Source organism: Colletotrichum paranaense (genome assembly GCF_030867605.1).
Source record: "Colletotrichum paranaense strain IMI 384185 chromosome Unknown Scaffold_22.1, whole genome shotgun sequence".
NCBI classification, from domain to species: Eukaryota; Fungi; Ascomycota; class Sordariomycetes; order Glomerellales; family Glomerellaceae; genus Colletotrichum; species Colletotrichum paranaense.
In genome coordinates this window covers 469,623-493,422 of record NW_026848980.1, presented here as the reverse complement: position 1 = coordinate 493,422, position 23,800 = coordinate 469,623, and the positions used below count along the sequence as shown (strand labels likewise).

Below are 23,800 nucleotides of genomic sequence, written 5' to 3'. Positions count from 1 at the left end.
TGGTTGTGTTGGTCGATAATTGCGCCGTATTCAGCCTGCCGTCTCACTGCGGACTGATATTCGGCCTAACTTTCGAATGCCGGCCAAGACAGGACATGAACCACACATTGCTGAAGTTGAAAGTCCATTTGAATTGCATAAGTTCTGACTTTGAAGTGATTTAAAAGTTGCAACAACAGACACACACCTCTAACGCCACACCGTAGTGTCTTGCAAACTGATTCTTAGAACTACCGCGATTTCAATTACACGAAAACCACTTCTACCTCGCTCAACAGCAGCAATCCGAGACTCTAACAAAGACTTCTCGCTTTCTCAGATTCAAAGTTTTGCAAAGATGGCAAGACAATTGGATGGGAAAGTGGCGTTGGTCACAGGCTCCTCATCTGGCAGTGAGTCCCGCCTCTAGGTAGCAGGGTAGCAACAACACATGTTGACGATCGTGACTTCTGCAGTCGGAAGATCAATCGCCATCCAGCTTGCGTCTCTCGGAGTCAAAATCGTTTCCTTTGATCTTCATGACCTGCCAAACTCCAAAGGCTACGAAGAAGACATCGACAAGACGACAGCAGAGGTGATTTCCGCCGCGGGAGGCGAGGCCATCTTCTTCCCGGGTGACATCACAGACACCAAAGTCGTCGAGGATGTTTTCAAGAAGTCAAATGAGGTGAGCTATAAACTTCCCCAGATCTGCAGCCCTCATTCCCTCTAGGTCTCAACTAACTCAAGTTTGCAGAAGTTCGGCCGCCTCGACATACTCATCAACTGCGCAGGGTACTGGGCCCCATTCCACCTCTTCGCAGACGAATCCGACGAGCTATGGGAACGAATGTCGGCCGTAAACACCCTCGGCACCGCAAAAATGTGCCGTCTTGCCATCCGCCAGTTCCTCCAGCAAGACCTCGACCCTGCATGGGGCAGCCGCGGACGCATCGTCAACATCTCGTCCTGCGCGGGCGTCGTCGGGTTTCCGGGAGAGGTGGCCTACTCCGCGACAAAAGCTGCGGTCAACCACATGACGAGAGCTGGTGCTTTGGACCATGCCAAGGACTACATCAACATCAACTGCGTAGCGCCGGGCGTCGTGGCGACGGGGCTGGCGAGGGGGAATCTTGAGGATGCTGGGATACACAAGCTGATGAAGAAGGCGACGCCGTGGCCTCGATTAGGGACGGCGGGGGATATTGCTGATGTTGTTGTGTTTTTATGCAGGCCGGAGTCGAAGTGGATGACGGGTCAGGTTCTTGCTGTTGATGGCGGCATGACGATTGGCGTGGCACCCGGTAGTTGAGATCCCTCGTTGAACTATTGAAATAAACTCACGTCGTTTTAAGCTGATGTCGAGATAGCTGGTAAATATTAGCATGGGTGGGTTTCCACGATTCGGTGCTTATATTAGTGTGCGCTACCAAGGATAGACTGGGGAAGTGATGTAAAATGTGATTTTGAGAGCCATCATCTGCTTCGCAGGCTTGAATGGACCTCGAAATGAGCCTGGGTAAGTCATAGGTGAATTACCACGTAATTACTTCGCTCTTCGGGAGTCACGAAAGTCGTTAGAGACATGTTGCGACCGTAAGTTCGATGGATTTGGGATTTAACCATGTCTAAGTCTAACCCGGCCTTGTATCTGAATCTCCAAAGCACATCTTTAGATGACCACTTCACTCATACCGAACACGGTTGACAAGAGTGCCAATCTCAGAAATCTCAATCCTCATGTCATCTCCGTCATGGAGTGTGATGGGCGGGTCCCTCATCACGCCAATACCAGGACCAGTGCCCGTCATGATGATTGTGCCCTTCTCCAAAGTCGTACCCTGTGACAGAAACGAAATCATCTGTGGGATGGTAAAGATCATCTCCCTTTTCATCAAGTCAGCATTCACCTGTGACGCCCGCTCGTATCAGTGCAAGGAGTACTGAAAACTTACTTCGTGTTGGAGTCTTGGACGACCTGATCGTTGTAGATGGCTTGAATCTGTAGAGAATGGGGGTCTTTAATGGCGGATTTTGCAACCAGGACAGGCCCTATGGGACAAGATCCATCCAGACCTATGTGAAATGTCAGCATCCGAATCCTGAAGTGAGCGACTTGCCCTTCATGAATGTCCCATTCGCGAAATCTTCACAACCCACCTTTCGAAAAAGACCACTGGCTGTTCTTGAACTGCTGCTTCCGGGCGCTGACGTCGTTGCTACAAGTATACCCAAGCACGTATTCCATAGCCTCTTCCTCTGAGATATCACGGCCAGACTTTGAGAGAACCAGAGAAAGCTCGGCCTCGTAGTCGCTCGACCCGTCCTGAGAAATCTTGGGGATGTTGATCGTGGATGGGTGCGGGCCAGTCAAAGCTGTCCTCGGCTTGATGAAGAGGACGGGGACCTCGGGGATGGGCATATTGGCTTCCTTGGCGTGGTCGCGGTAGTTGAGTCCCATGCATCGGATGATTGGGACTTGGTCGGCGGTGACGGGTGATAGAAGCTAGAGGTCGTTAACAATCTTCTCAGTAAACCTGCAAACCAAGCAACCACAGATGGTAAGATATAGCGGAACTTACGTGTTCAATGTGCAAGACATCTTCTGTGACACGCCCATCAAATACGTCTCCAACTACGATGTTGGCTTTGACCTTCTGGCCTTCCAGTGTCGCTAGTCCCACATCAGGATACTGGCTGGCGTCGATCTGGCCTAGGTGTATCTCATTGTCTTCTTCAGCGACGAAGCGCACCAAGTGTGTCCACGAAGGGCTCATCTTGTATCGTGGTGTTATGGTAGGTCGTGATTGTGAGGCTCTGGCTTGAAGCTGTGAATGGCTACGAAGACTGGTACTCGAATGAAGAAGGTTTATGGTGAGATGAATTGATCCTCGGAATTCAAAATGCGCAAAGCACACAGCCTATTTCCCATGTCACAACCTATTTCTCGTTGATTCGTATTAGACCGGTATGTGGGATTGAGACAGATTTGCATAGAATCAGTCCGTCCGTCGCACTGCAGCCCAAACTAGTTTAGCATTTGACCGGAAACACAGAGATTTATTCCTTTTCACTGGGTAATTCTACTGAGAAAGACTGAAGGGCGCACACAGTTGCATACTGTACTCGGTCGACCTGGAGTAGAAATACGTCAAGCCAGCCTAGCCCGGCGGCAGTCACGCCTTGTGAAAAGAACCTCAAGCAACCTTATCACGACTTCCAAGAAAATCGATTCCAGAATTCAACGCTGACTCCCTTGGAGACTTAAATCTATCCTCGATCTGACAAGGGGTATCACGCACTCATTACAATAAGGTAGACATGAAGAAGCTCAGCTCCGGGTCACCCTCCGGAAATCCGGCAAACTCATCCGAAGCATTGAGACCGGGAATCCCTAATCGATCTGTAGTACCCTCCGCGCCATCTTGCTGCCCGTCAACAAACCAATTGGCATGGGCGGTTGAAGCGTTACGCGGCGACATTGGTGTGGGCACGTCTTGGCCTTGGTGTCCCGGCCCTACGGATGTGAACAAAGAGTTCTGGTCCAGCTCAGGCCCCATCATGAGACCAAAGTTCTGCAATGAACTCGTTCCGTTGAAGGCGGAGGTATGATGTCCAGCGTGTTGATATGATGCGCAGCCTAGCATGTGAGTCGCTTCGATCGCCGCAATCTCTGCCTTTTTCTGTGCTAGCCGTTCCTCCAACGAATCAAGATTTTGTAAGAGACTTTCAGGCGTTCCCCAAAAGTCGGTATATTTCTGACATACTGCACGGAGCTCCTTGATCTTCATCTCCGATGCCTCGTTACACGTCGACGGTGCAAACACTTTGCGAAGGACCTGTAATGAGGCGGCGAGCCATACGGTGCTCGCCAAGAATGGGTTCGTCCATTGTATGTGTGTTTCTGAAGAGCGGCTGACGATGGAATGGATGTCGTCTGATGCCTCGAGACAGTTCCGGAGGCCTTCTGAGTTGGACAGCCTCTCCTTTTCATCCTTGGATGACGATGTCCACCCAAATGAAGGAGGACTGTCTGTTTCTGAGAAAATTGTGCCTAGTAAGATCTCGTTAAATGCGAAATGGTGGTAGATCATGAATCGTGCTAGCTGGATCATGAGGTAGATTGCGTGCTGTGAAGCATTCGAATGTCTCTCGGATGGCGGCTGAGGGCAATCGCTGCTCGACGAAATACCCGTGGACTTGAAGTCTAATTGAGCCCCTTGGTATGTGAGTGATCTTGGTAGTAGCGCGACAGTCTGCTTGAGAGCTCCGATGAGAACGGGTAGCTGTTGCCCATCTTCTGCCGACTGCCTTTTGCGGAATGATCCGTGGAGATACTGCTTGAGAGGCCGAGAATCGGCTCCCGGTGCGGGACTGAGGTCCGAAAGCACACTGTGAAGGTTGCCGCGAGCCAGAACCTGAGCGTTACGCATGATAGAATTGAGAACGATGAACCACGCGACATCGCTGGTGTTCCCAGACTTGCTAAGCTTCTTCGCCCGCTCCAATGGAGCAGGATCAAGCGGACAGCTCGGTTGGTACGTGTTTTGAAACCACATCACGTCTGGCACCGGGAGGTGATTCTCGTTCATGCCTACGCTCTGGTCAATCGCGGTGGGCAACCTGTGCACCGTCGAGGCGAATATGTCCATCTGCCAGATGGCCCACCAGCTGCGGCGCCTCTCCTCCATCGCCGACCATTGAGCGACGCCAGACGTTCCTGGCTGAGGTCTGGCTTGCGTGATGCTGTCAACAAGATGAAGTCGTTGCTCGTAGGCGATTCTGACGCAGTTGCCCAGCATTCGCCATGCGCGACCGCGGACGCCTCTTGTGAGCTCATAGAAGGTGCATAATATGAGAGCCTGGAGGATGCAAAGTGGCGGGGGCTTGTCGTCGTGTTCTTCGATTGCCTCGTTGACGAAACCCATTGCCGATTTGTGTAGTTGCTCATGGCTTGGGCCGCTGTAGGCTTCCATTGTTGGCGGAGACTCTGCATCGGGAGCTGTGGCGAAACGAGCTGAGAAGGAGAACATTGATGCCAATAGCGCCTTGAGGTGAAATGCATTCTTGATTCCCTGGACCTTGTCTCCGAATGAAGGTTGATGGAAGAGTGAGAATGCAGTCATGTTGTCGAAATATGCGTCGGTCCTGAAGGAGATGTTAGTGACCAGGCGAAGCCGTCTATATTAATTAGTGAAAGCTTGATCCTCTCACAATGTTTGCAGCGATGCGATTGACAAGGTCAGCGACTCGCATACCTGCTGCAATGTGTTTTGAGCGCCGGCAAGTTGCAAGAAGAAGCCGCGACGGTTCGGCGAGGGGACACTCGAAGGGGGCGTCAAGTTTACGTCGTGAGATGGATGGACAAGGGCGGACAAGCTGATGGCGCGAACGAAGCGCGTATCTGAAATGTACGAAGAGTCCGAGTGAAGACTGGCCAAGTCATCGTGGTCTGTAAGCCCCGTAGAAAGGAAGTCAAGGAGTTGTGGTTCAACAGCGGGCAGTGATCTCGAGCAGACTTCCGGTCTCACGGAGAGGGCGTCGTCCTCCGCCTCGACATGCTGTTCTTCGTCAACATGAGCGAGACTGCTGCTTAATCGCCGCCGCTTACGATGTCGTGAGCCTTGGTAGTTCGCTGTCAGCCGGCTCAGACATGGAGCTCAATTTACAGTGCTAGTGCGGTACCTGTCTTTGGGCCTGGTTTTAGTCGCGTTGATGGATAATCGCACGCCTGGGAATTCCTCTCGCAGAGTGTACAGCTTGGTAAAAGACGATCACTGGTATTGTTAGACCACACGGATACATGCAGGTGAGCGCTGGAAGAGAGTAAAAGCTAAAGTATGAAATGACCTACCATTTTGCTTTCCTCCTAAATTCCCAATCAGGGAAGTGTCAGTCAATTGTGGTGCTGTAAACATGGGCGAAGAGACAGACGATCTCTCTCACCTCTTGCATGATTTGCAAGCAAGATCTGATATCTCGCCCTCCTGAGTGACGCCCTCCTGAGTACGGCTCGGAGATGGCACTCCCGTATCTCTATCACCATCAGATACCATGGTCAAGTAGGTCACTGAAGGCCAAGCAACTGTGTAGGAAGTCAAGATCGTGTGCATTCAACCAGTCTGGAAGGGGTCCGCAGGGGACGCGATCTTGTTTGGTGCTTTTGCGGCACCTATGGTGGGTCAGCCAGTTTCACAAAGCCCCCCAATAAGTGCTGCAAAATGACGTGGAAAGCTCCGCTGCCACTCATACCGGCTGGGGCCGCGGCTGGACCGGGTTGCGGGGAACAAGACCCCATAGTTGTCCGGATCCTGGCCCCAAAGCCAAGCCCGTTCTGGCATCTGGCATCTTGCAAATCCGGGGAAAGCTGCTAGACGTTGGGGGGGCAGCTCAACGGCCAAGGGCCAAGGACCATTCCTGATCTCACGCTATAACGAATAAGAATATGGCAAGACATGTTGGTTGGTAGATGAGAAACGCGGGGTTCCCGTAGGAGCCGGTTCCCCGCCCCCGGACTGATTCTCTCACAGTATGTACCCCGCCGGACAAATTTCGTTCAGGAACACCATGCCTTTGACAGATGGAGATTCGTCCGGGTCCAATCAGTGTAAGAGCATTGCTAACGAGGTTGTAGATGTTAACTTCACGGGTGTTGGTCGACACCAGAGGTGTAGGGTAGTATGGATGGGCGTGTACAAAAGCAATGGAGGCTACTCGTTCCAATGATGAAGTAGCTCAGTAGATATCTTGAAATTGATTGAGATGTGGCAACTTGCAATTATAACTCTCATTTTCGGCGTCTTGCTGCATAAGACTTTGCAGATAGGAAAACGAGATCCGCGGATGCCACCTGGACCACCCACACTGCCAGTCCTCGGAAACTCTCATCAGATTCCCATAACAGGGCTTTACAAGCAGTGAGTAAGCCTGCATCCTAATTCAGTCAAATATTATCACTTCATGGGACGCGTAAGCTGAGCATATTCAACGGTCCAGGTTGCGAGAATGGGCACTTCAATACGGATCAATTTTCTCCTTGAAAGTTGGACCATCCTCAATCATCGTCCTGTGTGACCGTGAGGCTATCCATAAGCTTCTCGTAGAGAAAGGCAGCATTTACTCCGATCGACCTCCTAGTTATGTGGGGAGACTACTCACACACGGTGACCACCTCGCTCTCGAGCAGATGGACACGACATGGCGGTCTAAACGCAAGGTGATCTCGCACAACTTCTCTCCAAAGAGGCTTGACGAGCAACACTTTCGAGTTCAAGAGGCAGAGTAAGCTACCAACAGACATCAGACTCTTTTTTCTGAGTTGTCTTTTCATGGTTGCTGACATGTTTGTGAAAGGGCCACGGTCTTAATGACTCGCCTTCTAGACAAACCTGAGGGGTTCTTCAACGAGATCCGAAGATACACTGCTTCAGTGGTAACATCCATCACATACGGCTTTAGAGCTCCCGATATGAACTCTTTCTGGGGATATGTAAGCTATTTCAATAAATGCAGTGACGCTTAGCTTGGCCCCCTTTCGTTGTGAAGTCCGAGCTAATATACAGATCTAGGGAGTCTACGATGTAATGGCAAAGGTGAGATAAATTTTGCATGGCACACAGGCAGACATCAGTGTACTAACGTGAAGCCTCATAGTGGACAGCATCAATGGAGCCTGGAGCCGCCCCTCCGGTAGACGTCTTCACCTTCCTGCGATACATCCCCTCCTCAATGGCCTTCTGGAAACGCCGCGCACTCGACGCCGGTAAGACAATGGACGCAACCTGGTCCAAAGCACGTCGACTCGTCGAAGAGCGTCGCGCGCGCGGAGAGAGACGAAACTGCATCATCGACGGCCTGCTTGACGAGTACGAGGAGAAGGGTTGGCCCGAACAGATCAGCCAGCACGCCTTTACCAATCTCATGGGGGAAATCATCGAGGGTGGTGCCGATACCACTGCCGCGCAACTTTTGACTCTGGTCCTCGCTTTTGCGCTGCATTCTGATGTCCAGAGGAAAGCACAGGTTGAGATTGATGAGGCTTGTGGGAGTGGTCGGTCTCCTCGCTGGGATGACTTTTCGGAGCTACCTTATGTGAACTGCATCGTTAAGGAGGGTATGCGCTGGCGTCCGGTGTAAGTCTTCTCGCCACTTTGTCATCTCTCGTGGAAGCATTTATAGAACTAATCATGCGGAAACATCCAGTGCTGTCACTGCCCTTCCGCACAAAGTTCGCCAAGGTTCGTTCATGATACCAGACACTTCATTCTCCAACCAACAGTAGTACTAACGAGAACGTGTCTAAAGATGATGAACACAATGGCATGTTGATCCCAAAAGACTCAACAATATTCATACCCACCTGGGCTCTCCATCACACCGAAGAAAACTACCCCGACGCAGAGCGATTCGATCCGGACAGGTACCTCAAGCACCCCAAGCTAGCCAACGACTACGCAGGCAGCCCGGAGTGGGAGAACAGAGACCACTACAACTACGGCGCAGGCCGTCGCATCTGTCCCGGCATCCACCTCGCGGAGCGCAACATGTGGCGTATCGCCTCCAAGCTTCTTTGGGCTTTCGAGTTTGCTGAGCCAGTGGACCCTGTCACAGGCAAGGTTGTGCTTCTGGATCCGCATGCGTATAATCCTGGGATTTTGCAGGCGCCTTTGGAGTTTCATGTTCGGATTACACCGAGGAGTCAGGCTCATATTGAGACGATCCGACGGGAGTTCAAGGAGGCTGAGGCTTTGTTGGCTCAGTATGACTGACTTGACCATAAGAGACTCAAATTGGCGGTTCGGCCTGGTGGTTCCGACGATGCCAGTGTGACTTCTAGACTTAGCAAACGATACGGGTAACAAGCCATGCTGTAGAGGAATGACAAATGTAAACTGCCATTCCTCTACCTTGCCGCCAGTCGATCTAGATATCGTTTCGCTTCACTACTGTATGTTGGTCTAATCAGTGCTTTCGCACTCCCCTGCGCCTCTTTCATCTTCAAACGAAATGTCAGCAAGAAGTACACTCTTATAAAAAGGGTCAATGACTACATGTATGGGAGTCTTCGATCCCACAAATTCAAGGTGCTCGCGAAAGCTCCCCAAAGGCAGCGGCTGCAAAACCCGGGAATGAGCATGGGACCTTTCGTGGCCATCGTGAGGATTGAGTAGCAATTTCCAGCCACCCGGTTCCAATTTCTGTCACCACTTCCGCTTCCCTATCTACATTATGTTCGTTGCAGGATAAGCTTTGACACGTAAGTGGACAGCCAAGACATAGGAAGGTAGAAAGCTGCAAGTGGCTAAACCGCAGGACGCTCATGTCGCACATGTTGAGAAAGAGCGAGTTTCACCAGCTGATCGAAGTCAATTCAGACCACAACGACCACCAGAAAACTCGTGGAGAAAAGATTATGGTCTTCTGATGAGACACTAGAGTTCAGAGAGTACGGGGAGCAACGTATAAGTAGATCTGACAAGTCTAACTCAAGTATGTCTATGGCACTAAAACTCCATCATTCATCAACACGGAGCAGGACGGTCTTCATCACCAGCAGGAGCTTCTGGAAACACGAGTCCAAGTCAGCAGATACCTCACTCTGTCTCCAAGCCACAAAGCGATCCGGTCGAACTAGAACAACACCCGACTCCTCGACCCCCTGAACGCGCTCCCATTCATAGTAAACGTCCTCCCAATCCTGGCGGAAACCAATGGAGTAGACCCTGATCTCGCAACCCAGCTTCGCCGAAACCGCAGCAGCCGCTTCGCGCCAAAGACTTCCGCCGGGACCGGTGAAGATGGTAAAGCCACCTTTGCCAGCCAAATCAATAGTTGAAACGGGATCCTTCGGTACCGCCCTATTTAGCCATACATGAGGAATTCGTCGGCCAGGATAAGTACCAGGACCGTAATACGTAACAGGATCCTCAGCTTCCTGCGTTGAAGGCGCATACGGCCCATCTTCATCCTCCGCATAGATCGCCGGCCCTGAGTAAACCTGGTTCATCTCAACGCCAAGCCCATGAAACTCGTGCGCCGTCCGGCCAATAGCCTCGCGGAACGCGCGACGCTTCTCCCGCCCCTCTCTCGTCGTGTACGAGAGCTGCGCAAAGACAGCGGCGCGTTCTTCCGCCGTCTTCTCCAGCATGCCCAGGGACTGCCACACGGCGTAGTGGTCTCGGAAGGCTTCGTTGGCGCGGGCAACGATCCCGAGACCGACGGGCTGCCGTTCGACGCTGTAGGTTTCGAGGAGGGCGGCACCGGCATGGCCCTTTTCGACGTGGGCGATTTTCCAGGCTAGGTTGAAGGCGTCTTGAATGCAGGTGTTTGAGCCGAGGCCGTTCATCGGGGGGTGGCGGTGGACTGCGTCGCCGAGGCAGAATCTGATTTTTCGTTAGCTTTGTGCCATGGCGATGGATGTACGAGGATGAAAGGTCCGTCGGGGGCTTACTTACATGTTCCCTTCTGAGTATCTCTCGGCAACAATATCGTTGACGAACCACTTCGAGACAGAAAGGACCTCGACTTCAGTATCGTCCCCGACGAATTCTTTGACCCGCTTCTTGTACGCCTCTTCAGTCACCTCAGCCGACGGGTCAAAGTCCTTGTCCGGAAACAGGATGAACATCCACTCGAACCACGGCTTCACCATCCTCGCGATGCCCATCCAGCCGAAGCTGGGATGGTCTACCCCGGGCTGCATCAACCAGTGCAAGTTGCCCTTTCGGTGGTCCATTAGATGAGAGAGGTCGGCCTTGACGAGAACGTTGATGGCCAGGCCTCCGCCAGGCTTTGCTACCAGAGGTAGTTGGAGTGTCTTTGCGACGAGACTTCGAGCACCGTCTGCGCCAAAGATGTATTTTGTCCGTATGGAGTAGTTGGTCTTGGAAACCATGTCCCAGACGGTGGCTAAGTACCTCCCTTCGGGAGAAGATTCCCTGCTCCAGGTTACGAGCTTGGTGTTGAATCTCACGACAAAGCCGTGGTGTGCTGCGTATCGAACCAAGATCGGTTCTAATGCGGTTTGTGGTATGTCGACGGGGTCACAGGGGCTCGCGAGTTCGTAGTCACCCTTAAGTGAAGTGAGCTTCTGAGATCTTTGCCTGGTAAGAACCTGAGCGTGAAGTGTTGAATAGTTACCTTTCTTCTGGGATCACTTCCCCATGAAGGGATACGCGCAAACTCCTCACCCGCCATGCTATAACACCAACGCGTGTGCTGCATGCAATGACCCTGTGTCGCAATCGCTTGAAGCTCTCTGTCCAAACCAATATCACGGAGACACTCTGAAGACATGTCAAAAAGTTTTCGTGGTGAACATCGGAAAGAAGCGGTCGGAGACCAGCGGAAACTAGAACATACCCAGAGCTGCCATGTTTGTGATATGAGCTCGCGGTGTATCTGCGGTCGAGGGGCTTGCGCTGATCATGATTCCCTTGAGTCCTAGGTCAAGATACATATCAGCCTAAGGTAGCTCCCATCGAGAACCAATCGCACTCAGAACGAACCGTATGATGCGAGGAAACAAGCCAGTGAGGCCCCGGCAGGACCTGCGCCGATGATGAGCATGTCAGTCTCGAGAGCTGCGGAATCACTGCTGCTCGCATGAGATTGAGTATCTGCCTTTGGAGGCACCGGCGCCGGACCATGGCTCCCACTGGCCGTCGTTGATGCGACGGTCTCCGAAATCGTCATCTTTAGAGACCCCGAATGATTTTCAATTGCGACTGTTGTTAAGAGCTTGCCGCCGAAGAAATGTTCTCACGAATAGATGACAACGATCGAATTTCGTCATATACGAAAGAAGAACTCGGCCGGTTATCTCGCAGCATCAAAGCGTCGTAAATCCGAATGAAACTATGCATGGTGAGTATTTCCGTTCCGCGGACAGATGTGACGGGCTATTATTCTTTGGCTTGATTGCGTTGCGTCGGGGTAATTTTCTCCAAGACAAGAGAGAGTCGGGCACGGTCTTTGACGACGCTGCTCCGGTCTACCTCGGATAGACACTACGGCAGTGCAAACATTTTTATCAAAAAGGATGATAAAACTCGAATAGCTCAGACTTATAGCCAGAATGCCAAGATTCAAGTTTCCAAGTGTTCCTTTACCTCCAAGTGTATATCGTGTCAATATCCGACCAGGAACAAGTTGTTCCCACCTCCAAAGACCCAACCAAGCTTCAACTACCTTACAACAGCAAAGATGACCGCTCCACCCCGCAAAATCAACCTCGTGCGAATAGCACACATAAACTATACTTACCAAAATCTTGAACGAGCCGAAGCCTTCTTCCGCGACTTTGGCTTCGTAGAGGCCTCTCGCGAGGGCACTCGCGTATACTACCGGGGCTACGGGCCCGAACCCTTCGTCCTCTGCGCCGAAGCCGGTGCCAAAGACGGCTTCGGCGGCGCGGCCTTTGTCGTTGAGTCCGAGGAGGATCTTGAGTATGCGTCCAAGACGCTCCCCGGGGCTTCGGAGCCGTACGAGTTGAGCAAGGCTCCTGGTGGAGGCCGGTGCGTGACGTTCGAGGGCGGTGTTGATAAGTTTCCCTTTCACCTTGTTTTCGGGCAGGTGATTCGTGAGAAGGCGACGGTTTTTCCGGAGCGAGACTTCAATTTTGTATGTATAGACGTGTTTCTGCCGTCATTCTTGTCTTGTGATGGTGTAGCAAGATGTCTGACTACAATGACAGCCGACTGAGAAGCACAGAGAGGCGGGCACATTTCAGCGGTTTGATAAAGGTAAATCGAGATCTGAACGTGTTTTTGGTCAATCCAACTTACAAGTCTATTGGTCCGGCACCGGTGCACAAACTGGGACACTTTGGCGCGTGCGTGACGGATTTTCAGCAAACGTACGACTTCTTCACGACTCGGTTCAACTTCATCCCCAGCGACGTAAGTCAGACACACTCCCTGACTTGATCCCCTCGTATCATTCTGGTGCCCGAGGAAAAGTAACTCACGAGAGAGTGCAGCTCGTGCACGACGAAACCGGACGCAACGTCACAGTCTTCCTACGACTCGACCGCGGCGAAGAACTCGTAGACCACCACTCCTTCTTCTTCTTTGAGGGCCCAAAGTTCCATGTCCATCACGCCTCCTTCGAGACCCACGACTCGGATCTGCAGTTCCTCGGGCATGACTGGCTTCGCGAGCGGGGGTATGAGAATTGCTGGGGCGTTGGGCGGCATGTCATGGGGAGTCAAATCTTTGATTATTGGTGAGTTTACTTCCTCTTTGCCATTTCCGAGGGGAGTTTGGGCGTGCTTGGGTGGCATTACTTCCGTCCGGCTGACAAAAATATTTACGTAGGTTCGACCCTAGCAAGTTCATCTTTGAGCACTACGTCGACGGCGATCAAATGGATAGTTCTCATCCGCCGAATCATTCCAAGGCGTCTCCTGATAGCCTTCACATCTGGGGTAAGTGTCCCTTCTCATAGAAGAGGTTTAACTGATGTCGGTCTAACTTAATGATTTGCCGCAGGGCCTGATCTCCCGGAGGGATTCTTACTTTGAGATTTCTGGGGCCGGGAAAGATTTGGACATTCAAGTGGAAGAGAAGACTTAGAAGATAGTTACTTCTGTAGAGTACACCATGTTTTAGACACAAGAGTTGTCGTGAAGTTCACTGTACAGCCTTCACTAGAATATGCTCTATCAAACACTATTTAAAACCGGACTCATGGTATCGTATAAACAGACGTTTCGCCCAAATTAGCGAGGTTTGACACTTTAGAGTCATGAGTGAAGCTAACTTCTCAATTGTAAATATTTTGAAGAACGTATAACTGCCTACATATCTCTTACCATGCTGGCACGCTCAAGACAGCTTCTCAAGCGACAGGAGCACGGAATCAGGAAAAGTATTCCCGCAACATGCCTCATTACTAGCTCTCGTGATTCTTTCTGGCCGGCTATGTATGCGCAAAATTTATTGAATACTGTACCCGAAGTATTCCGCTAAGTAGCTGCACAAGGTCTCGAAACGTCGGACGGACTGATTTGGTGACTACACTGTTGGAGATAATCATACCGAACCGCGGGGTAAGCCCAGATGTCAACTCCAAGAGCTCTCCCCCGCACTCATTGAATGTTGGAATCTACCGTCCGAATGAGCAGCCGATGCGAAATATCTGAGAATGTGAGGGCTTTAATATGTGAAGCAGGCCGTGATGTACATGGCAGGGCTCGTCTTGCGGCAGAAAAGCTCTCGTCGACGTTAAACCCCATCTACCTAACACTTAAAACTTTTGAGCCAGAATGTCGTGCCCGTTGTTCTTCGTAGTTGCCCGTGTCGTCGGGTCAGATGGCTCCTTGGAGAAAGTAAGAAGCCTGCAACCTATCGCGTTGAACTCTCAAAGCCTCCAAGGCACTCTCACGCACCTACTCTACACACGGCTAACCCCCTCAGTGGAAAGAAAGACTCGTAGCCCTCTGCGCCGTCTCCGCAACCGAACCCTTGGGAAACAGCTACTACTGGGGCCACGACCTCTCCGCCTCCTCCCCAGACACCCTCTGGGGCCTCGAAGGCTACACCCACCCGGCGGGCTTCTTCCTCGGCCACACCTCGACCGACGTCTTCAAGCGCGAGATGCGCCTCGCGGACGAGCAGAAGCTGCTAAAGACCGTTCAAGGCATCGGCAGCCCGGACTATGATCTGCATCACTATGACCTCGCCGGCGGCTGGTTGAAGCGGGAAGATGACCCCGGGAAGGATTCTCGTGATAGCGCGGTTGCTGTTTTGCATTTTTGGGCGGTGGAGGAGGGGGGAAGGGAGGAGGTTGTGAGGAGTTTGGAGGGGTTTGGGAAAGCGCAGAGGGGGAGGGAGGTTGGGGAGGGAGAGTTGCAGAGTTGTGCTGTTTTGAGAGAGGTTATGGATAGGAGTTTGGCGACATTGTGGTTACGGTATGTGAGTTCGTTACGAACGGCCCATCTGGGTAGTAGTTGCTCCTGGACTGGGTTGTTCTCGCTTTTCCTCTCGCTCCTACCTTATCATACTACACCGGGACATATGTTGCAAATCGCTAACACCTACTTTTCTTCTCACCACATGTAGTGCAAAGACTCAGGAGCACCTCAAGTCTCATTTGGAGACACAAGAGTACAAGGCTTTGCTCGCAACTTTGCAGCCGTTGACCGTCCGGACGGAGACGCACCTATCGCAAGTCTTTAATGGACATATTGATCAGCCACCGACAGGGACTGAGGCGTGAAAAGGGTCAAGTCATCCAGCATTATACTCTATGATCACCCGCCGACCCTGGGGTTGTAGGGTGTTAGAGAACCGCAGTAAACTCATAGTGTGATACTGGAGTTGTCATTAATAAACATTACGGGGTATCAATTATCCTTCATTTTTCTTAAGCTCCAAAGCCGATTCCTCATGAACTTGGCTTCGGCTGGGGCTTAGCATAAGTCGCAGGATGCCCGTGCTTCTTGCCGTAATTCCTAATTTGCCTCAACATATCGGGCAAGATAAAGATCCAGACCAAGGATGAGAGGCAGATGCCCAGCGTGTCGACAACCCAGTTGTTGCGCAGGGAACCGCCGAGACCGCTCCACCGCATCAAGCTGCCCAGCCACGCCACCGTCACAAAGTAATCTCCACGCTCGAGTCCCTTAATGGCAGCCCTAGCGACCTCGTCGGGCGACTGGACGGGGTCGAGCTCCTCGAGCTGGTGTGTGATCTGGGGCTTGGTCAAGTTCTCCTTCTCCAGGCCGGGGCTCGTGATGGTCCCGGGGAACACGACGTGGACCTTGACGTTTTGTGGGTAGAGCTCAACTTCCTGCGAGAGGGTGTCGGCCAGGCCGCGGATGGCCCACTTGGAGCCGGCGTAGGGGGCGTACCCGGCGACGGTGAAGAAGGCGACGACGCTGGTGGTCATGATGAGGTGGCGTGGCTCGGCCTCGACGGGGGCATCGGGGGCGAGCCAGACGCGGAGGATGGCGTGAGCCATCTCGGCGGTGCCGTAAAAGTTGACGTCCATGTTCCTGCGGGTCTCGGAGAAGGGCACCTCGGTAAAGAAGCCGGTGGAGGCCATGCCGGCGATGCACCAGACGACGTCCGGGCTGCGGCCGCCGTTCCAGGCGGTGGCCTCGGCGAGGAGGGGCGTGGCGTAGTCCTCCTTTGTGATGTCGGCGGTGATGTAGGTGAAGCGCTGGGTGGACGGGTTCTTGGCGGCGGATTTGCACTCGGCGACGAGCTCTTCGAGGCGGGCGGCGTTGCGGGCGATGAGGATGAGGTTTGCGCCCTTTGCGGCGAGTTGGAGGGCGACGCTGTGGCCCATGCCCTCGGAGGCGCCGGTTAAGAGGACGGTCTGGGGAAGAGTGCGGGTGAGTATGCGTATGTGAATAAAAGGGGGGGTTCAAGGAATTGAGCGTACCTTGCCATCAACGGGCATGTGATTCTTCCAGTTGAACAGACCCATTGCGGATGCGAGAAGGGCTGCTGCGAGGGCGGGCAGGGCGATCCAGAGAGCTTGCGACGCGTATTCCATACCTCTCGAGTTGGGAGAGAAGATGGCCGAGGGCGATTGGAAAAGGGGAGAGAGGGAGCCGTCGTGACTTTATGTTCCGGCTATGTCGGCGATGAGTTGCTCGAGACGCGCGAGGCGTTGTAGCTGGAGTAGCTCCCGTGCTCCCCTAAGGTATTTGTAGGTACGGTCCAGTAAGGTACGTGGGTGTGCGCAGCTATTAGGATCCAGGTCCCTGTCGTTCCTGGTGGGGTAAATTGTACCTTCAAGTGGCTGCTGACGGCGTTCGTCTAGTGGAATGGTATGACAGGTTGGCCAGCTTGGGTTAGCCCTCCTGATTTCAATCTTGATTTACAGCAGTGCTGACACTTCGAAAGCTTGTTGAATTCAATACGATTTTCACCAATTGTACATTCCTGCCGCTCAATACCCAAGGTGCCCATCTCAAACGGCTCTGTCAACTGAGCATGCTGACCCAGCTTGCCAGCTTGCGTCGCTAAGAAAGTACAATATGTGACTGTGAAGTAGTCTTAGATCCTTCATATATCGTGCAACCAGCTTGTATTCGAATTCAATTTTGGTCGGAGATTATCATGTATCCTCGAGCTTTGGGAAAAATCATATTCCAATTTTTTCCCATTGAAGAGAGCAAATGATGTGCTTGAGACGGTGATAGTTGAGTGATATGTTGCTGACTTACATCGATTTGACCGTGGGACGGCCAAGTGTGGACCCCACCGTTAGGTTAAGGCTCAAAACCAATGAGAAACATCCCTGCCGATGCATCTCCACTAAAAAGTTCTGCGCTCGACGGTGCAAGAACATTTTTCGTAGCCGTCAAAGTGCAGCAAAGAGATCCCGCCCCATCCAACGCCCGATTCTCATCACCGAAATCGACTTTCGCTCCAACCCTTCCACCCTACGCTTCGACCCCAGATCTGTTCGGTCAAATCAATCGGCCACGATGGCGAAGAAGAGAAAGGCCTCTGGCCAAAACGAGCGCACTGGCCCCAAGGACTTCGACCCCGCCGATGCCCGTCTGGGCCCCATCACCAGCTACGAAGATGTCGCCGATTCAGAAGACGAGTACTTCCTGAACCGCGACAAGATCATGTTCGACGAGGGCCCTAAATCCAAGAGGAGAAGGAAAGCCGACGAGGAGGACAAGTTCCTGGAACACTCGGACGAAGAAATCCTGGACCTCGACGACGGCGACGATTCCGACCAAGAGACCAAGAAGCCCTCCCGGAAGTCCAAGAAGGGCAAGGCTGCTGCGGCCGAGGAGGAGGTTGAGGAAGAGGGCGAAGGGGCAGAGAATGAGAACGACCCGAATTGGTGGGGTTCCTCAAAGAAGGAATACTACAATGCCGACCAAATCGAGACCGAGGCCGATGCGCTCGAGGAAGAGGCCGAGGCCAAGCGCCTCCAGCAGAAGAAGCTGGCTAAGATGTCCGAGGAGGATTTTCTGTTCGACGAGGGCGAATGGCTGGCAGCCGCCGAGGAGGACGAAGAGGACCAGGACGTTGTCACAGAGGTTCTCAAGGACGTCGAGATCACGGACGACATGGGTCCCGAGCAGCGTACAAAGATCCTCCAGAGCAGATACCCCGAGTTCGAGCACTTGGTGAACGAGTTCCAGACCCTGCAACCGCAACTGGCCATCCTGCAGAAAGACGCCCACGGCAAGTCGAGCCAATCGCTCGAGGCCGTAAAGTACTGGATCCTCGGCTGCTACGTCGCCGCACTGGCAAGCTACTTTGCCATCCTCACATCCCCGGCACGCGACGGTTCAACAGCCCAAAAGACGCTCGACCCCGCCGAACTCCGCGATCACGACGTCATGGAGACGCTGCTGGAGTGCCGCGACGCGTGGCAGCAGGTCAAGAACGCCGCGCCAGTACGGCCCGACGACTCGATGGAAGTATCCTCCGCCGATGAGGACATCAGCGCCGCCTCCGCCGACGATGCAGACGAAGATGCCTTCGCCGCGGTGAAAGAGGAGATCAGGAGACAGCGGAGACTCGAGAAGGCGGCCAAGTCCAAGAACAAGCAGGCGCAGAAGAAGGCCGCCGCCATCGAGGAATCGCTCGCCGACCTCGACGACCTACTCAAGCAGTCCAAGAAGAGCAGCAAGAAGACCAAGAGGGCTGCCAAGGCTACGGAGGAGGGCGACAACTCCGACTTTGGCGAGGAGGAGGTCCTCGATGCCCGGACGGCCGCGGACAAGGCCGCCCGCAAGAAGAGCCTGCGCTTCTACACCTCGCAAATCGTGCAAAAGGCCAACAAGCGCGCCGACGCCGGCGCCGCGGCCGGTGGCGACGCGGATATCCCCTACCGCGAGCGTCTCCGCGACCGCCAGGCCCGCCTCAACCGCGAAGCCGAATCCCGCGGTCAGAAATTCGGTGCCGACCTCGGCGACGGCGACAGCGACGACGACAACGAGGGCAAGACGGCGGCGGCGCTGCGCGAGGAAGGGGACGACGAGTACTACGACATGGTGGCCGCCTCCTCCAAGAAGAAGAAGGCGGACAAGGCGGCGTACAGTGCGGCGCTGGCGGCGGCCAGCAAGGCGGATCGCATCGTGGAGCAGGAGATTATCGGCGAGGACGGCAAGCGCAAGATCACGTACGCGATCGAGAAGAACAAGGGCCTGACGCCGAAGCGCAAGAAGGAGAACCGCAACCCGCGCGTCAAGAAGAGGATGAAGTACGAGGAGAAGCAGAAGAAGCTGAGGAGCATGAAGGCCGTGTACAAGGGAGGCGAGCCCAAGGGCGGCTACGGTGGTGAGATGTCGGGTATCACGACAGGCATTGTCAGGGCGAGGAAATTGTAGAGTTACGTTGTCGTCGGTGCCTTCACGTAATACAATTGAATTTCAAAAGTTTTCAAAATTGAAGCGTTTCTTTCTGACGATGTGCTTTCAATTGGGTAGACTACCACTTCGCACTGATATGTGGTTATGAGTGGTTCAATGTGAGGGAGGGAGACTGGCACTGTGAGTGAGATTGATTTGTTAGCTGGGGTAAATTGCAGGGTCCTGAAGCTCGAGAAAGCTGGCCCCACCAAATTCCATTCCATGTGGCCAGCACAGCTTCAACATCCAAGCTCAAGCTTCCAACCGCAAATCTACAATCGCCACCCAAAAGGCAGGCGCGAGACCAGCGCAGAAGCCTCACGAATATAGAAACATAATAGAAGCAGAATTCCGCATACGAAGAAATCTCAATGAATCCGACAACCTACCGATAACGACCCCATCCGAAACCGTCCTCGAAAGATCACCACCAAAATGGCGACCCCCGATCTCTCAACCCTCACCTCCTCCGCCCAAGTCTTCTCGTCAACCTACACCCTCCCGCAGATCCGCGGCATCCATAGAGCCCTCCATGTCGAAATTGACGAAAAGGCGAGCCGCCTGCGCACTCAGGTCGGCAGCTCTTACCGCGACCTCCTCGGCACTGCCGACACAATCGTCCAGATGCGCAAGGACAACGACGCCGTGCAGAACGTCCTCGGCGGTATGGGCGGGCGCTGCGGCCGCGGGGTAGTCGGGAAGAAGGTGACGGGCCTGGGCGGGTTCGAGCGGAGCGCGAGGGAGCTGGGCGGCAGCGGCAACGGCGCCGGCGGTGGGGCTATCGGCGTGGTTGCCAGGGCGAGGCTGCTCGAGGCCTGCGGGCTCGTCGTTGGACGTGTGCTCCGGGGCTCTGGGGCCGCTGGTGTTGGGAGCCAGGATCTGAGCAAGGGTGATAGGGTCGTGCTTGCCAGCAAGGTGCTGGTACTGAGCAGGCTTTTGGTGAAGAGCCTAGAGGCGGAGAAGGGGGCTCTGCTTCTGGAGAGTGACGTCGGACACACAGTCGAGATCGCGAAGAAGAGCCTGAGCGGGCTGAGGAGGAGACTTTTGCGGAATATCGAAACCCTGCTGGAGCGGACGGGCGAGTCCATCAAGCAGCAGGACGTCCTCAAGGCGCTCTGCGCGTACAGCCTGGCCACCAGCTCCGGCGCACGCGACGTCGTCAACCACTTCCTGCGCGTTCGCGGAGCCGCCATGGCCCTGGCCTTCGACGTCGAAGACACCAAGGAGCGGCAGAGGAGCACGGCGGACGTGCTCAAGAGCCTGACGCTGTACACCAAGACGCTGCTCGACGTGCAGGCCCTGGTGCCCTTCAAGCTATCCGACGCGCTATCGAACCTCAAAAAGAGCCCTTTACTGGCGGACGCGACGCTCAAGACGCTCGAGTGCCTCCGCCTCGACGTCTACGAGCGGTGGTGCGGCGAGGAGATCCAGTTCTTCACGCCCTTTGTGCGGCACGACGACCTCGACGGCCCGCAGGCGCGGGACATGCTCTTCAGCTGGGCGAAGCGTGGCGGCGAGGTCCTCGTCGACGGGCTCAGGAAGACGATGGAGCGGATGACGGAGTTTAGGGCCATCACGGAGCTGCGGACGAGCGTGCTGCAGCTCTGGATCCGCGAGGGCGGCAAGACGCGCGGGTTCGATCCCTCCGAGATGCTCGACGAGCTGCGCGGCGCCGTCAACGGGCACATGCTCCGCGTCGTCGAGACCAAAGTCAATAAGCTCCACCTCGTCGGATCCGAGGTGTCGGCGACGCTGGACTCGTGGCAGGACGGCGTGACGGACGGAGGGGTCGATTTGTGGAACGTGCGCGGGTTCGATATCGACCTGATCCACGGCGCCGACCATTTCCTCCAGGAGCTCGTCGCGCGGCTGCACGGCCGCAATGACGCCGTGTCCAAGGCCGTCAGCGGGTTTCAGTCGTGGCGGCACATTATCGACGAGGTGGGCGAGGTGGTGGAGCAGCTCAAGCGGCAGCGGTGGGACAACGACATTGACGAGATTGAGGACGAGGAGACGATCGAGGCGAGGCAGCAGCTGCTCAGCAGAGAGGACCCGCGGACGCTGCACGAGAAGCTCGACGCGACGCTGGTCAAGGCCTTTGCGGACCTGGACGGGAAGCTGGCGGGTCTCTGGCGGTCTAGGGAGGGTGCGCAGAACAGCGGCAAGGTGGCCATGTACCTCCTCCGTATCCTGCGCGACGTGCGCGAGGGTCTGCCGAAGCTCGACGCCGTCAAGCGGTTCGGTTTGGAAGTTGTCCCGTCGCTGCACGAACGGTTATCCATTACCGTGGCCGCGCAGCCATTAGAAACATTCAAGGCCAGGGCGCTCACGCAAAAGACTGTTGTTGGGCGGCCGCTGTGGGAGGGGAGTCCCGAGCTGCCCACGCAGCCTTCGCCTAGGGTGTTCCAGTTCCTGCGGGACGTGTCGACGGAGATGGGCGATGCGGGTATGGATCTCTGGAGCGCGGTGGCCGTGGGCGTGATTAAGCGGCATCTCGGGACGCAGCTGGGCGAGATGTGGCTCGAGGCCTTGGACGCGCACCTGGCGGAGGATGTCACCGGGAATAGCTCTGATGCGAAGCCTGACGATGGTGCCAAGGACTCGGTAGAGGAGAATGGTGACGACAGGGAGGTCGAGGCGTCTGAAGCAGAGAAGCCGGAGGTTCCTTCAGGCGAGGAAAAGCCAGAAGACGCAAACGGAGAAGACGAAGACGAAAAGAAGGAAGAGAAATCAGAACAGGAACCAGACACCACCGAACCCGCAGCAAAGGCACCGGCACAGGTGGACGACGGCCTCGCCCAACAGCGTCGCGATCTCCTCATCCAATGGCTCTACGACGTGTCCTTCCTTCGCTGCTACCTCGATGCCCCCGCGGCAAGCCAAAACAACAACCTCGCGAGCCTGGAGGACAAGATCTTCAAACACACGGGCTTGGACGGCGACGGGGCGCGCCAGCGGATAAGCAAGTCGTCGCAGGAGTACCACAAGAAGACGAACCTGCTTTTCGGTCTCTTCTGAAGTTGAGAATTTGTATATAGATACCCCCCACGAGTAGATCATGGATGGAAATTCCCATCATATGCCGAGTCTAAAAGTGGTCCATGACATGATGAAGACGTTGTACTATATCCTTCTCTCTTGAGACGTTCTATAAAGTCCCTTTACGATTCATCTCAATCTCAATCTCTACGCCAAACCACCTCACAACTTATGCCTCTTCTCACCGCTCGCAATCTTCCTAAACTCCTCCTGCGGAATCCCCCTCATAAACCTCTCCAACCCAGCAAACACCTCCTGCGAATTCTGCTTATCCATCGCATCCATATCCGGCCGCCGAATCAGCGCCTTGATCCCCGTCAAACTATCCCCGATCAAATGCTCCCCCAACCTCTCGTCAACCTCTCTCAGGACCAACTCCCTGAACTTGGCATCCTCCCCCTTCCCCGTCTCAAACACCTTGTTCACAAACCCGGTATGCAACAGCTCCTCCGCCGAAATCCGCTTACTCATAATCAGCGCCTCGTTCGCCTTGGAGATGCCCAGCCTCTGCACCAGCGCGCGGGAGGCGCCGCCCTCGGCCACGAGACCGAGCGACGAGAAGGGGGTGAGGAGGAAGGTGGCGGGGGTGGCGTAGATGAAGTCGGCGAAGGAGACGAGGGCGGCGGAGAGGCCTATGACGGGCCCGTTGAGGCCGACGACGAGGATCTTGGGGTGGGTGTAGAAGGCTTGGGTGATGTTTAGGTTGAAGGCGACGAAGGATTGGAGCCAGTGTTTGTGGGCTTCTGGGCCCGAGGGGGAGGCGCGGGCGATGCTTACGTCGGCGCCGCTGTGGTTGACTTCAGTTAGTACTCGTTCAGATTATTTCTTTGTTTGACTGGCTTTGTGATTTCATCTTCTCATCCAGTTGATGCGCTTGGCTTGGAGGTTGGAATGGCTGTTTGAACAGCTTCAGTTTCTCATGAGAGTTTTGTTGGGGGGTCGCAGCCGCGGTATGAGATTAAGCCGAGGTCCAATTCACCACAGAAGTTTACAGCAGTGATAAGCCAAGGTAGAAGAAGATGTAAAAAACTCACGCAGAAAAGTAGCGTCCCTTGGCCGTGAGAACAGTAATGAAAACCTCGTCGTGCAGGGCAATCTCGCGGAGCTTCTGTGCGAGGTCGTAGTACTGCGGCTGCGCGAGGGCGTTGAGCTTGCGGTCGTTGTCGATTGTGAGCAGCGCGACGCGGCCGCGGTACTCGAGGGAGATGACGGAGTCCTCGGGGCTTGCCATTGTGATATGTGTAGAGGAGAATTGTTTTGATCAGATGTGTCCTTTTCTTGAAGCAATTGGTGTTGGTTCTTTCTTGTAAATATGAACTTGAAGCAATGAGATGTTGCTGAATGTGACACTTGAAGTGAGAATCCTAATCTACCCAGGTAAGGTGAGCTAGGGGGGTGGCAGGTCGTCGGGTTTATCAAACATCAAGTGGCCACTGAGCCAGGGTGGGA

At 54.3% G+C, this 23,800-nt stretch overlaps 11 protein-coding genes across 11 annotated transcripts; 6 read left to right on the top strand and 5 right to left on the bottom strand.

The window, feature by feature from the left end:
• Positions 1–337: 337 nt before the first annotated feature.
• Positions 338–1,291, top strand: CPAR01_16077 (uncharacterized protein; the record flags this gene model as incomplete). The annotated part of the gene is made up of 3 exons (XM_060500322.1): positions 338–392; positions 456–667; positions 737–1,291. The coding sequence occupies 3 exons, from the start codon at positions 338–340 to the stop codon at positions 1,289–1,291; spliced, it is 822 nt and encodes a 273-aa protein (XP_060341139.1).
• A 373-nt stretch (positions 1,292–1,664) lies between these two features.
• CPAR01_16076 (fumarylacetoacetate hydrolase domain-containing protein 2A) lies at positions 1,665–2,756 on the bottom strand (the record flags this gene model as incomplete). The annotated part of the gene is made up of 4 exons (XM_060500321.1): positions 1,665–1,866; positions 1,935–2,055; positions 2,140–2,485; positions 2,562–2,756. 4 exons carry the CDS (start codon positions 2,754–2,756, stop codon positions 1,665–1,667), a joined length of 864 nt encoding a protein of 287 aa, XP_060341138.1.
• A 528-nt stretch (positions 2,757–3,284) lies between these two features.
• Positions 3,285–5,897, bottom strand: CPAR01_16075 (uncharacterized protein; the record flags this gene model as incomplete). Its single annotated transcript, XM_060500320.1, has 3 exons — positions 3,285–5,127; positions 5,194–5,638; positions 5,834–5,897. The coding sequence occupies 3 exons, from the start codon at positions 5,895–5,897 to the stop codon at positions 3,285–3,287; spliced, it is 2,352 nt and encodes a 783-aa protein (XP_060341137.1).
• A 649-nt stretch (positions 5,898–6,546) lies between these two features.
• CPAR01_16074 (cytochrome P450 2D18) lies at positions 6,547–8,747 on the top strand (the record flags this gene model as incomplete). The annotated part of the gene is made up of 8 exons (XM_060500319.1): positions 6,547–6,647; positions 6,711–6,896; positions 6,976–7,260; positions 7,333–7,468; positions 7,548–7,571; positions 7,633–8,111; positions 8,158–8,216; positions 8,284–8,747. 8 exons carry the CDS (start codon positions 6,547–6,549, stop codon positions 8,745–8,747), a joined length of 1,734 nt encoding a protein of 577 aa, XP_060341136.1.
• A 746-nt stretch (positions 8,748–9,493) lies between these two features.
• Positions 9,494–11,673, bottom strand: CPAR01_16073 (2,4-dichlorophenol 6-monooxygenase; the record flags this gene model as incomplete). The annotated part of the gene is made up of 5 exons (XM_060500318.1): positions 9,494–10,361; positions 10,434–11,050; positions 11,119–11,264; positions 11,341–11,421; positions 11,487–11,673. 5 exons carry the CDS (start codon positions 11,671–11,673, stop codon positions 9,494–9,496), a joined length of 1,899 nt encoding a protein of 632 aa, XP_060341135.1.
• A 312-nt stretch (positions 11,674–11,985) lies between these two features.
• On the top strand, positions 11,986–13,501 carry CPAR01_16072 (glyoxalase; the record flags this gene model as incomplete). The annotated part of the gene is made up of 4 exons (XM_060500317.1): positions 11,986–12,600; positions 12,674–13,203; positions 13,296–13,405; positions 13,470–13,501. Coding segments are annotated over 4 exons (1,287 nt in total), but the record flags the coding sequence as incomplete, so codon positions are not given.
• Positions 13,502–14,245: 744 nt separating this feature from the next.
• On the top strand, positions 14,246–15,198 carry CPAR01_16071 (uncharacterized protein; the record flags this gene model as incomplete). Its single annotated transcript, XM_060500316.1, has 3 exons — positions 14,246–14,308; positions 14,397–14,890; positions 15,042–15,198. The coding sequence occupies 3 exons, from the start codon at positions 14,246–14,248 to the stop codon at positions 15,196–15,198; spliced, it is 714 nt and encodes a 237-aa protein (XP_060341133.1).
• Positions 15,199–15,366: 168 nt separating this feature from the next.
• On the bottom strand, positions 15,367–16,482 carry CPAR01_16070 (short-chain dehydrogenase; the record flags this gene model as incomplete). The annotated part of the gene is made up of 2 exons (XM_060500315.1): positions 15,367–16,302; positions 16,369–16,482. 2 exons carry the CDS (start codon positions 16,480–16,482, stop codon positions 15,367–15,369), a joined length of 1,050 nt encoding a protein of 349 aa, XP_060341132.1.
• A 940-nt stretch (positions 16,483–17,422) lies between these two features.
• Positions 17,423–19,291, top strand: CPAR01_16069 (Sas10 domain-containing protein; the record flags this gene model as incomplete). Its single annotated transcript, XM_060500314.1, has 1 exon — positions 17,423–19,291. One exon carries the CDS (start codon positions 17,423–17,425, stop codon positions 19,289–19,291), a length of 1,869 nt encoding a protein of 622 aa, XP_060341131.1.
• A 456-nt stretch (positions 19,292–19,747) lies between these two features.
• CPAR01_16068 (uncharacterized protein) lies at positions 19,748–22,330 on the top strand (the record flags this gene model as incomplete). The annotated part of the gene is made up of 1 exon (XM_060500313.1): positions 19,748–22,330. The coding sequence occupies one exon, from the start codon at positions 19,748–19,750 to the stop codon at positions 22,328–22,330; it is 2,583 nt and encodes an 860-aa protein (XP_060341130.1).
• Positions 22,331–22,513: 183 nt separating this feature from the next.
• Positions 22,514–23,582, bottom strand: CPAR01_16067 (enoyl-CoA hydratase/isomerase; the record flags this gene model as incomplete). Its single annotated transcript, XM_060500312.1, has 2 exons — positions 22,514–23,138; positions 23,386–23,582. The coding sequence occupies 2 exons, from the start codon at positions 23,580–23,582 to the stop codon at positions 22,514–22,516; spliced, it is 822 nt and encodes a 273-aa protein (XP_060341129.1).
• Positions 23,583–23,800: the final 218 nt, after the last annotated feature.